Genomic DNA, 13,009 nt, shown 5'->3' on the forward strand with positions numbered 1-13,009 from the left:
TACTACCTTTTTAAGAACTATGTTGTTCCAAGTGGCCCATATTTTTTTTAATTTTTTTAATTTTTACCGGGTATGTTCACGGTCTTAAGGCAGTTCGTGAAATAGTCACGAATTGTAATCGATTCGTACTGGATTTATGAACTCTGTAAAAGTACTGGCTGTCAAATTCTATAAAAGATGATGCAGTGATTCCGGGGAAACAGTAACACACACACCTTCTTACATTCATGAAGCTCAAATGTAAAAAGTGTAAAACGGGTATCATTACATGAGCTCCCCGCCTATAAAGGGGTGAAACAGACCTCCATAAAGTTGCTGCATGTTTGCAGGATGTTGATAACAGGAATGAAAGAGGTGGAGGTCGTTCTCCTTGCCGGGATTCTCAGCAGCCTCTTTACATCACAGACCGCTTCGCTCACAAGTCTTTCTCCGTTCTGAGTAAACATTTTTCCCTCCGAGAAACTCCCGTAGTTCTCCTCTTACTCCGTGCGCTTTTCCGTGCAGTAGCGTTTGCTCGGTCACTAGAGGGGGGGATCTGCTGCACCTGTTCTCCCCTTCGTGTCCCCCCCCCCCCCACCCCACCCACCGCCCTTCGGCTGCTTTCGGCACTCCTCGGCCGGCCGCTGCTAGACAATTGGGAGGCTCTCCCCCTATAGGAGAATGCAAATGCGCGGCTGCTAGCTCCTCCTCATTGGCCCGTCGCACCTCCGTGTGGGAGGGTCGTGGGGGCCACGCTGTCTTTATAAGTGCAGAGTGCCTTCCAGCGCCTTAGTTACACTGCGTTGTTGCTGTGAGGAGCTCTGTGAGGGCCGTCAGACACAAAACAGCTGGAATTTATCACCTCTTGTATAAAATTCCACACGAAAGGTCAACAGTGCGACCCGGCGAGAGAGAGAGAGGAGGGGGGGCAGCACCGAGGGGACCGAGCCTGTAAGTAGGCTGCTTGAATTCATAAATGGACTGACCACAAGAACCAGGGACAAGCCTCCTCCTGTCCCTGCAAGTAAGAGAACTGTTTGCAACTTCATCTGAAGCCCACGGGCTCTGTAACCATCCGCACGCGTGCCATACCGGTTTGTGGATTCCTGGGACCTTTTGGTAAATCTTTATTTTTTTCTTTTTCTTTTGTTTTACACGCAACCCCGAGCAGCTCCAGCGCCACGCTGCTCGATGTGACTGTATAAGAAAAAACTTTCAGTCCGGGCCATGCTGCAGTGACTCGAGCCAGCAGCCTATAGGAGCTCGCGATCAACTTGTAAACAGCGGGAGGCACGGAGGGATGCTTGGAAAATATTTCTAACACGGCCGGAGAGCGGAGGAGAAGAGATCTGTTCGTGTCACTCGATCGAGCAGAACCGAGGACTGTAAATCACAGGGAGGCAAGTGGGCTGCAGAGGTAAAGCGAGGACAGGACAGGTTGGTGGTTCCAAATTCACTGGGCTCGAGTTTCAAGCACCCTGGGGGGGCTCCTGGTATTAAAGCGTGCATTTGACCTGGGATAAGTTGTCAACAAGAGCAGGGAACGGAGGCGAACTGGCAGGTGTACAAGTTCATTTACATGCAGAGGTATATTCACGCCACTATATATAGAAGTTATCTTAGGGACAAACAACCTTAATAAGTTTTCTACCCGCTTGCTGGCCCTGCAGTAGCCCCACGCACCGGGCGTGTGCGTGTGTCTATATATACACAAGCTTTTATCCCTCTCCACAATCTGTATCCGAGAGGACTGCCCACCGTCGGTTTGGCTGTGAGGGCAGGAGTCGTCGCATGGACTGACATGGCCACCGACCTCGCCATGAGCGCAGAGCTGCCCAACAGCCCTCTGGCCATCGAGTATGTCAACGACTTTGACCTGATGAAGTTCGAGGTCAAGAAGGAGCCGCCGGAGGCCGACCGCTACTGCCACCGCCTCCCGTCGGGCTCACTCTCCTCCACCCCGATTAGCACCCCCTGTTCCTCCGTGCCTTCTTCGCCCAGCTTCTGCGCCCCGAGCCCGGGCGCGCAGCCGAACCAGGGCCTCGCCAGCGGCGTCAGCAGCAACGGCAGCAGCAACAACAGCGGCGGCAACAACAATCACAGCACCGGGGGGAAGCCCCAGCTGGAGGACCTGTACTGGATCCCAGCTACCAGCACCACATCAATCCGGAGGCGCTCAACCTGACGCCGGAGGACGCGGTGGAGGCCCTCATCGGCAACGCGCACCACCACCACCACCACCACCAGGCCTACGAGGGCTTCCGCGGGCAGCAGTACGTTGGCGAGGACCTCTCCGCGGCCTCGGCGGCCCACCATCACCAAGCGCATCACCACCACCACCACCATCACCACGGCCACCACGCCCGCCTCGAAGATCGCTTTTCGGACGAGCAGCTGGTCAGCATGACGGTGCGGGAGTTGAACCGGCAGCTCCGAGGCTTCAGCAAGGAGGAGGTGATCCGTCTGAAGCAGAAGAGGCGCACGCTCAAGAACCGCGGTTACGCGCAGTCCTGCCGCTTCAAGCGCGTGCAGCAGAGGCACATGCTGGAGACCGAAAAGTGCACCCTGCAGAACCAGGTGGAACAGCTGAAGCAGGACGTGGCGCGCCTGGTCAAGGAGAGGGATCTATACAAGGAGAAGTACGAGAAGCTGGCCAGCCGGACCTACAATGCCGGCGGACCCGCGAACACGAGAGATCCGTCCGGGAAACAAGCTAACGCCGAGTTCTTCATGTGAGAGGGACTGCTGACCTGTAGCGCCTCACGCAGACATTCATTCACGTTTGTTTTTTCGTTTCTATTTTGTTTACACTTTTTTCCTTCACTCACAAGACTTAAGCAGTAGCCGTGCACGGACGCGATTTTCAGTCTTAAACATGTTTAGGCGAAATTTCTGTAAGAATGCCGCAGCCTGTCAGGTGGGCACTTGGGATCACTGTTAGCCTGTAGACTTTTATTTGTGTTTCCTCCGGTGCAACAGAAGCTAATCACGAGTCTTACTGAACTAATATGACACGTGACTGTCTTAACTCAGAGAGAGCAGCGGGGTTGGTCTTAAAAACGAGGCAAATATGTTCTGTTTAAAGGGGAAAAAGTCTGAATGAACTGAAAAGAAGAAGCAATGCACCACCCGCGAAGAAAGACTGTTTATGAGCCTGTAATGCAGAGACTTTTCAATAATGCAAGTCTAATAACCCCCCCCATCCCAACTCCCCTCATCCCTATTTGCAACCCTGCATGCAGGACATGTATGGTAACCTCTCCCCGAATCTTCCACGTGTATGGAAAGCATGGCCCACGGTTCGCATCTCCTCTTCCTCCTTTTTCTCTGCCATCAGTAAGGCCTGGGTATGCGGAAAAATAAAAGCCACAAAAATGACCCCCTCTTCCATCTTACACCCCGAGAGGTACAAGGAGAGAAAAAAATGGAGAACAATCTGCTGTAGTGCGTAAAAACTGGATGCGTCTTTAACTGCTATTTTCAATCAATTTTTCTATTGTTTTAAAAAAGAAAAAGGAAAAAAAAACATGACAAAAAGAGATTAACTGAGCCAGATTTTAGACTGTATTTATTTCCACCTGTACATACTGTGTAGAGAAAAGCAGTAACCTGTGTTATTTTACTCTCTCTCTCTCTCTCTCTCTCTCTCTTTTTAAAACAACAACTTGCTTTTTGTTGCTTGGATTCTTCGAAATGTCTTAAATACAAATGTTTGTATGTAACAGCATGCAAATCGTCTATGATATCCTCCTCCTCCTTCTACTGAACATGTGTAATGTTAAACTGCACTAAGAAGAGATCAAACTGGACATTTTGTTTTCTACTCATAGGACCTTTTGATCTGTTAAAAAAAAAAACCTGGATGGAAATTCTATGAGGGGGAAGCCCTCAGTTATTACCTGGACTGCATTCGCTGCTAAAATTCTATGCACCAACCCGACGATTAAAAAAGACTTAGAGTTTCTTTTTTGTTTCTTTTCTTTCCTTTTTTACGTTTAATATTTGTAGTCAAACGTCTTGCAGGGGCTGTGGGTTTAAACTGCAGTCTTAATGAGCGCTAATAGAAACGTCTGATGGTAGAGCTTCCTGTTCTTGGAGTAACTCCATGCATTATTCTGTCAACAAGAAACCCCTGGTTCGTGTGTTTTCTGCTGCATAGATATATGTGCAATATTGTGCAGAAGTGCCCGATGCACAGACTACCTGTTGGAGGGCGAACCGTGCAGGGAGAGAGGCTGGAAGTGTTTGATCAGGATGTCAGAGGAAAACAACAAGCTGAAGAGAAAACTGAGAACAATGTGATTCCTCCAATTTTTATCTTTTTATGGGAACCAAAAATGGGGGAGATATAAAATACAAGTCGATTCTTGCGAATTATTAACAAATTAAGCATTTCCATTATGTAGACAAACATCAGATTCTATTCACCTGTCTTTCTTATTTAATTAGATTTTTTTTGTCTTTTGTGTAAATCTCAAATTTTCTCATATTTACCGAAAGCAACAAGAGCTTCAAAAAAATGTGAAGTTAAAGAGCGCGGGGAATAAATGCAAACCAACTTCTGCACAGTGCTGTAAATTTATATCTGTACATATGATTTCTATATTTATTCAATGAACGTGTCCTGACTGTCAACAAGTGAAAACCATACAAAGTGGAACGTTGTTGAGAATCTTGTTTTCATAATGTTTAATAAAAAGTTCTGTCCCAAATCCGTGCCAGTGACTGCCGCTGCCATCATTCTCTAACAACAGCTTTTATTTCCTATAAGAAAAAAGAGATTTATGAATTATTTATAAAACGGTCAGAAGTCTAGCAAGTTTTTATTTTTCTCAGGTCACACTTTTTCGTGTTTGTAAAATAATAATGTTCGATTGCAGGTTATTAAATGTGACCGAACTAATTAGCGAAAGAGCAGCAAAAAAGCTGAACGATTTAATAGCAATGTCGAAATATTTATAGCCGCTTAAACTATAATAGAAAAATGTTAGATAATTAAATATTGAACAATTAAATATTAAAAAATTAAATGGAAATTAAGAAAGAAAAATAAATACAATAAATGAAAATATTTTTAAAAAATCAAAAAAATGAAATAAAGAGAAAAACTCATAATATTAAAGCAAAGTTGGCTCTATATTCGTGCTGGAACTATTATTATTATTATTATTATTATTACTATTATTATTATTATTATTACCTACTTATATTTTAAAGGGTAAAGTCGCAAACGTTTTACACAATTTGAGTCATGTAACTTTTATGCATCGTTCCATAATTGCACTTCGGTGTTTTTCAGGAGCGCCGCTCGGCTCTGGTTTGTCCGATCACGCAGAGCCTGGTGGACGCAGAAAGCTGCTCTTATCTCCTGCATCAGGGTCCAGATTTCCAGATTTGTGTGTGTGTGTGTGTGTGTGTGAGAGGGAGAGAGAGAGAGAGAGCGAGAGAGAGAGAGAGAGAGAGAGTGGCTGGCTGAGAGAGGCCACCCTCTTCCTTTCCACCGCTCTGCTGCACCGGCTCTGGTCGCCTGTCAGCGGGCCTCCGCGCTCCTGCTCAGCCGGTGACGGATGGATGAAGCCGGGGTCTCTGATCCTCGCCAACGACTTTTTCTCACTCATGGTGTTTTGTGCGCGTCCACGGGGCAGCTTTCCCAGATACCCGGGATGTACGTGTGTGTGCCTGCGCGTGCGTACGTTTGCGCGCGCACTAAGCAGCATTAAGTGGTCTTTTCTCCTCTCAGGGTGGAATCAGCGTGGGTTTAGACACATGCCAGCCCGCGTTGGTGCTGATGCGACACGGCCGTCAGGCCCGCTGGTTATCGGCTCACTTCAAACACATATCATAACTCTCTCTCTCTCTCTCTCGTGTGTGTGTGTGTGTGTGTGTGGTTGTGGTTGTGGGGGGTCCACACAGTAAAGACCTGTAGATTGTTGGAGGCATAAAAAATCTCCCATCTGAATCTGCAGCTTCATCTTTAAACATTCGGTTGTACCTGTTCGCATGGACGCACACTTTATGATTTATTGAATTTTAAAGTGGTTTTTTTTTTTTTTTTTTTACTGCACTGTCAAGACCACATCCACCTTAAGGTGTGACACTTTGCCATTTTTGGATTTCAAACACCTAAAACAGTAAAAATCTAATAGCTACACATCTCACTGTAGCTCAGAACGACACCTGAAAGCAGTCGTTACCCAGTCCTTGTTTTTGCACGTGAGTAAAACGACTCAACAGAGACATGGAGCGCTTCTAATTTTTCCATTGTTTTTCTTTCTTAAGAGTTTCACTGCTTAAAATCTATTTTCACTTGTTCCGTTCTTTGCAGCGCAGGACTTTAACCTTGCGTCATGAATAGAATTACGAGCATTTAACCTTCTTGCTCTCATTTTGTCGCACGCTCATACACTAACTTGTCAGTTAATTATTCTTAACAGTCATTTCTGCAAATTCCACCTGAACACGTGCTCTCATATATGCTCTCTCTGTCATATAGTGTGTTCCTCATGTCAGAGTCTATCATTTCTCCGCCTCCCCAATTCAGAAACGAATTCATTTACGGTCTTTTCTCAACTCTCACCTCAGTTCAAACCCAGCGTTTCTCTTAACATCTTTCCTTTTTCGCTCCCTATCCTCTGCCACCTTTCAGCCTCTCCATCACTCTCCTCCTCCTTCCTGTTTTTGCTGAGTCAGGGAAAACAGGGAGCAGCGTGACAGCCGTCACCTCACCGAGAGTCAGAGTGTATTTGTGCTTATAACACGCACACGCACACACACTTAGTGGGATTGTGGGGGTGTGCAGAGGAATGAAGGCGTGCTTTCTGTGTGTGTGTGTATGAGGAAGAGAGAGATATCACCATGACTACTCAGTGGGCTTTTCTTTCCATAAATCAAGGCAGAGTCCATCTGAGCTGCATCTGAGAAACAAAGCGAGTGAATTGAGAGAGAGAGGGAGAGAGAGGTGCAGTGTGTCTCTGGCGTCTGGAGCTGCTCTGCTGCCGAGATTCAACACAGTCAGCGTCTCTTCGGCTCAGCTTACCTACAGTATACCCACCTACACACACACACACACACACACACACACACACACACACACACACACACACCATAAACAGAAAGTCCAGACAACACACTGAAAGCTGCAGCCTCCACTAGCTTTACCATGGTGTTGTGGCCTGTGACACTCTCACTTTCATTCTTTTATTAAACCTGGAAGAGACCTTGGACCTCAGAGCATCATCGTAGACAGGCATTCCTGCTGTTCTTAATGGACATTAAGTCTGCCTTCTTATTACACACTCAAAGTGGCCTAAATCTGATTTTTTTTTTCAAAGAAGTCTGAAAAAAGATCGAAGCCACTTGGCTGTGTGCATACCGCAACACTTTCATGCTCAGTTTGAGTTTAGTTTATGTCTTGCTTTTTGTTTGGTTGGCTTGTCACACAATTACAAAAAAATTGAAGTCTGCATAGCCACTTTCTTCCATAGGTTGTTTAAGTCAGGGAATTTATAAGCAGATGACAAAGAAGATGAATCTACACAGAATCAGTGCCTGAATGACAGCTTTTATTGTAGCTGAAGACGGGAGTGTTTGTAAAGCTCCACTTAAACAGGTGGATTTTAACTACATTTGTTGGCATCTCATTTTAACACTCTTAAGGCGAGACACTCAGGCCAGGTAAGTGACGTAAATATCACAAATTATAGCTGAAAAAGATCTGATTCTGTGTGATTCATGCTGTTGCCACAAAAACAAATCAAGTAAACAAAACAAAACAGATCTGAATTCCTACTCCAGCTGAAGTGGAACAAGCTAAATCCTGGATATGCAGGATGCACAAATCACATCGCTGTTGTTGTTGCTGCATGCATGATGCTCAGATTTTACAAATTAGAGCTTCTGTGAAGCCAGATACGTGTCACAAAACATGAATGTGAACCACCAATACACAAAAATCGTAAGTGATCATTGAGGTGGTAATGTGAACATAGCCTGAGATGTTTTTCCTTATGTGGTTTTGTTGGAGGTAACCTCAGTCTTTGTCATACAAATCAGATGGACCTCTTCTATATTTAAAGACTTTATTGGTATAAAAACTCTTTCTCTTTTTCTTGCACTGCTGCTCAAAGTGGAAACACAGGGAGGGAATTTTACAGCGAAAGGCTGCATGTTTGGAGCATCGCTGCTTGACGTCCATGAAAACTCCAGGTTAGATTTTTATAACTCAGGGATTTAGTGTCTCTTCTTCCTCAATTTGAACAGTCTTAAAATGTTAGAATTTGTAGGATTTATTTCTCTTGTTTTTGTTGTCCTAATTAAAGAGTTTGGAGAAACCCTCAAAGCCATTTAGTTATTTGTCAAATTACCAGACTATGTAATAAAAATTTAAATGTGCATTTCTTCTGCTCAAGAAAGGTTCTTAGAGTTTCTTCGTTGAAGTCTTCAAAGTTTTGCCTTCACTTTCCAGGCATGAGGAGAGACTGAGATTAATGTTCTTTGGAGCTGCAGAATTTGTCCCATATTGTTTACAGGAGCACTTTATCATTGTTTTAAGACAGACTTTGATCACACTGTACAAACTGATGGCTCACAGATTTGATAACTGACACACAGAAACCTGCAGCCAGGTTGGGCTAAAGCATGGAATACACATAATGAAGCTGGCTTCTGCTGTTTCCACTGTACTTGCTGGCAGTTAGGGGACAAAAACAAGTCCACAGTTTGTGGATTTTTCATTGAGAATGAAAGGATGAGGATATACCAGATTCTAATTTTGGTTGTTGAATCTTCAGAGATATCACTGAATTCACAATGTAAGAGATGCTGTGTAAAGCATAAATAGAAAAGAGACTGGAATAATTCTCCAGTTATAGAGCCAGGCAGTCCAAAGACAACTTGCCAAATGTTGAAACTGAGAAACTGAAGCATTATTAGAAACATATAATTGCAAATATGATGCCAGGAGCATGTTTCAAAGAAGTTGAAAAAGGGTCAGCAAAAGGATGTTGTGTAAAACACCGTGTGGAGTGTGCTGTGGCTAATAAGATTATTTGGTAACAGGTCAGTAGCATTAGAGCAACAAACGGGAACATCCCAAAGAGGCTGAGTATTCCACCCATTCATTTTCTTCCACTTAGGCAATTGTGGGGGGGGCGAGAGCCTACCCCAGCAGGCATGCAGCTAGAATACCCACACAGACATGGGGAAGGCATGTAAAGACCTTGATGTACGACAACAGTGCTACCACCAGACCATCGAGTCACCACTGTGAAGCCTGCCACTCTGTAAGAGACTCTGTGTGCGCGTGTGTGTACAGTTCAGTGATTTAAGAGTAGAATTTGTGTGTTTCATTAAAGCAAAACAAACAAAAAAACCTCTTTACACAAAGACAGTGGTTCTCAGGAAACACTGTTTAGCATCCTGTAGTGAAAACTATCTATCCGTTTGATGAATCATTTATCCGATTCAGACACGAGTACCCCGCCCCCTGCCTCTGTCTCAGTTGTCACTGGGTAAGGGGTGGAGGAAAAACCCTGGACAGGTTGCCAGTCTGTCGCAGGGCTTTTCTGAAAAACCACAGTCAGTGAATACGGGTTGTCTCTGTGTCCACAACCGCAAATTAAAACTTCACCCTGCAAAGAAATAAAGAAAGCAGAATAAACCAAATGCTGCCTCTCTGCATTTTCTATCATCTCACAGCAAGTAGGTTCCTGGTTCAAAACCCAGCTGGGACTCTTTTGTGTAGAGTTTCCAGGTTCTCCCTGTGTGGCTTTCTTCCAGTTACTTCAGCTTTCTCCCACAGTCTAAAGACATGTTAGCTTAACTTCTGATTCTAAATTAGTTGTAAATGTGGGGCAATAACCTATAGAAGAGCGCAATGTATGGTTAAAATGTGGCTCGTAGCCCGTAGTCCTTTGAGTTTGTAGGAGTACAAAAAGTGTTACAAGGTCATTACAAATCATTAACCCTTCATATTTGTGGAGGCCCCATTAATGCTGAAAGATATCTAGTATCAATTCCCAAAACTTAACAATTTCGAAGCCCTTATCTAACTGAACAGAGTCACAGCTTTCAATGTTCACAGGACATGAAAACTGCACGTATACAGTCCCAGTGATTTTACATCAAAATAAGGTTCAAAAAGCTGATTCCTTCTGAAAGTACTGCTAGAACTACCAGTTTCACAAATGGGCATCTTTACTGAGTACATGCATCAACACAATACCATGACTGGACAACACTTTTCTGTTTCTACTGTTAACTGAGTCTTTGCTTTTCAGTCATTGTGCCAGATCTCCTCCTTATATAACATCTCTGACTATACCTGACCTTGCAAAGTCTCTCTTGGAAATGAGATTTTTAATCTCAATGAGATTTTTTACCTGGATAAATAAAAGACTAATTAAAAAAAAATACACAGGTCATCCAAACAAACTCTTCTTCAAGGTCATTTTAATTTATTTCAGACTGTTTTAAACAGTGCCAAACATGGATGTCTAGTGAGAGTCTGGGTTTTAAACTGGCAAACTGTCTTACGGAAACTTGAAACTGGTAAAACAAACTGCTTAAATACTACATTAAGCAAGAGAAACTTTTACTATCATTTTATTCACATTTTACAAAGTCAATTTAATTAGGCCAAGTCAATTAAGTGTTTCCAAACATGTAAAAACCAACAGATAACACCTAACAGGTAAAACATCATTCCTTTGGATAAATGTGGTGTTATTTACAGCTCTTACATGTTTAACAAATGCTGATTGTGCCAACCTTACGTCTACATGAACTCTTTGTTGTTTTTTGCGTGGTCCTAACAGCATTTTTTGGGTGCAGAGATCAGTAACTTTAACCAAACCATGACTGCTGATATGTTCTTGTCTGTATAACAATAACATCTAAACTAGTGACAAATTAAAACAGTCTAAAAATAAGTTCTCTTGTATTAAAAATCTCTGCCTGTGTGTCTTTCTTTTCATTTAGCAGAAACGACCTCCATCAAGCTCACGCTCCACTTGGACGTGCTCCCCAGGGAGGTGTTCAGCTTTAAAAAGTTGTCACCCTGCACAAAATGTAATCGACATTTTTGATAAATCACCTGCACACTGTTAACACTCATGGGGTATTAATAATTATTACTCCTGATCTGGTGATGGAGTTAGTGACCTGGGGCCAGGAGCGTCTACAGAGCATGGGTGAATGAGGGGTGGAGGTGGTGGTAGTGGTCTCCACCCAACACAGCCAGGAAAAGCAATTTGGCACTGTTGGCGCTGTGCTTCTGCTGCGACCCCTGACTGAGCGTGTGCCCTGCCTCCACCGGCTCCACGCTGTCACACAAACACACACACTGAGACACGCACACACACACACACTGACATGCTGCATGCTGAGTAGACAAATTCAAACATGCTATCACAGGAGAAAATATGCCCAAACAGCAAATCTAACCTTGTCCTAGGCTTTGAAAATACAGTAATAAACTAACTGGCAAACAAACAAACAAATAAATGAGAGGGCTGCGATGATGTGCTGATGTCTAACAGGGTAGTGGTGGGGGTAGCGTGTCAGTAGCAGAAAATAAGCTGCTTTTTTACCTGAAAGTGGAAAATACAGACTTTAAAATGTGCCACAAAGGCAAAATTACCTCCAGATACTCTCACAGAATAACTGTTATCAAAGTCATTTGCAGTATCACAAATAAGCTCGAATTCTATGTTTATGTATTGTTTCTGTGCCTTTTATTTCATGCATTTATGGCCAGCAGCTCACAATTTGATGCCAGGAATTTACTTAAGGAGAATTTCCTTCACGCTATTTTATTTCCTGTTGACGCTGGTCACGAGGCGATTTACTGAGTCAACCTTTTAACGAGGGGTCGAGTTCCTGCTGAATCCCTCAAACCACCACTATCACTTCCCTTCATGCCTCACTTCCTCACCTCTGTGTGTGTCTGTGTGGGTGTGTGATTCAGCATTTTTCTCTCTCTCTCTCAGACTTCATTTTTCGTATGTCACAGGTCACTCAGGCCTTTTGTAGCTTTGATAGTAGCCGCTGGTTTGTACTGCGGTTTGCGGCCAGAGGGATTACACGCATGCTGTGCCATATGCATACACACACACACAATACTGTAAAGATGCACACATGCTGTTGACCAGATGAGTCTGTGCAGTAATGCAGTGGAGAGGACTGTCCTCAGTGGCAGTGGAGGGTCAATCGGCAATCAATTATTCCACTCAGACTGGACTGCTGCCACACCACAGATTCACTTCCTACACTGAAAGTGTGCATGCATGCGCACGCACACACACACACACACACACACACACACACACACACACACACACACATGCACACACACACACACACAGACAATGTACTTACATTCCTTTGGTCTTCAGTTCAAATTTAACCCACACATTTCTGCATTATGATGTAACATGACTTGTTACCTGTAGTGACTGAAGAATACACATGTTCAGTTTATATGAACTTGGCTAATAGTTAATAAAGACGTATCCTAATTTACATTAAAAACCTCTCAGATTCAGTCCCTGCAGTCAATTCTTAGTTATGGGTACATTTGGTAAACCCAGAGCAGTGGAGATCCTGCCTTTGAAACTGCTGGTCAGTCATTTAAATGACATTACCTACTTGTCAACGTAATGTCATTACCTCATTTAGTACGCAATTAAAATAACAAGGTTTTTTTTCTTTTAGCAAACTGATGCTTTGCAGCTTTGCTTTGCTTGAAAAATGGACAGCTCCACTGTGACCTTGGAGGAACACACATATCTGTTGTCTTTCCATACTGATTGTATCCAGTGTTAACATTTGGCTAGCTTCCATGAATGAAATTACTGTTGATTATTGTAGCTTTGGTATATATATAAGTATATATATGATAGGTATAATTTGTTCCAGAAACAACCATAAAGTTACTGTTTAGACAAGACAACAGTTATAAGGATACAGCCAGTGACTACATATGTGTGTCTGTGTGTGTGAGACTGTGTCTGCACAAAGTGAGCCTGTCAGA

The 13,009-nt window shown here is 43.7% G+C and overlaps 1 protein-coding gene across 1 annotated transcript; it reads left to right on the forward strand.

Moving 5' to 3' along the window:
* Positions 1-761: 761 nt before the first annotated feature.
* Positions 762-4,696, forward strand: mafaa (MAF bZIP transcription factor Aa). Its single transcript, XM_005468270.3, is given in 2 exon segments — positions 762-2,120; positions 2,123-4,696. Coding segments are annotated over 2 exon segments (933 nt in total). The 5' UTR covers positions 762-1,780; the 3' UTR covers positions 2,716-4,696.
* Positions 4,697-13,009: the final 8,313 nt, after the last annotated feature.

The sequence above is a fragment of the Oreochromis niloticus genome, linkage group LG17 (assembly GCF_001858045.2).
Source record: "Oreochromis niloticus isolate F11D_XX linkage group LG17, O_niloticus_UMD_NMBU, whole genome shotgun sequence".
Classification (NCBI taxonomy): domain Eukaryota; kingdom Metazoa; phylum Chordata; class Actinopteri; order Cichliformes; family Cichlidae; genus Oreochromis; species Oreochromis niloticus.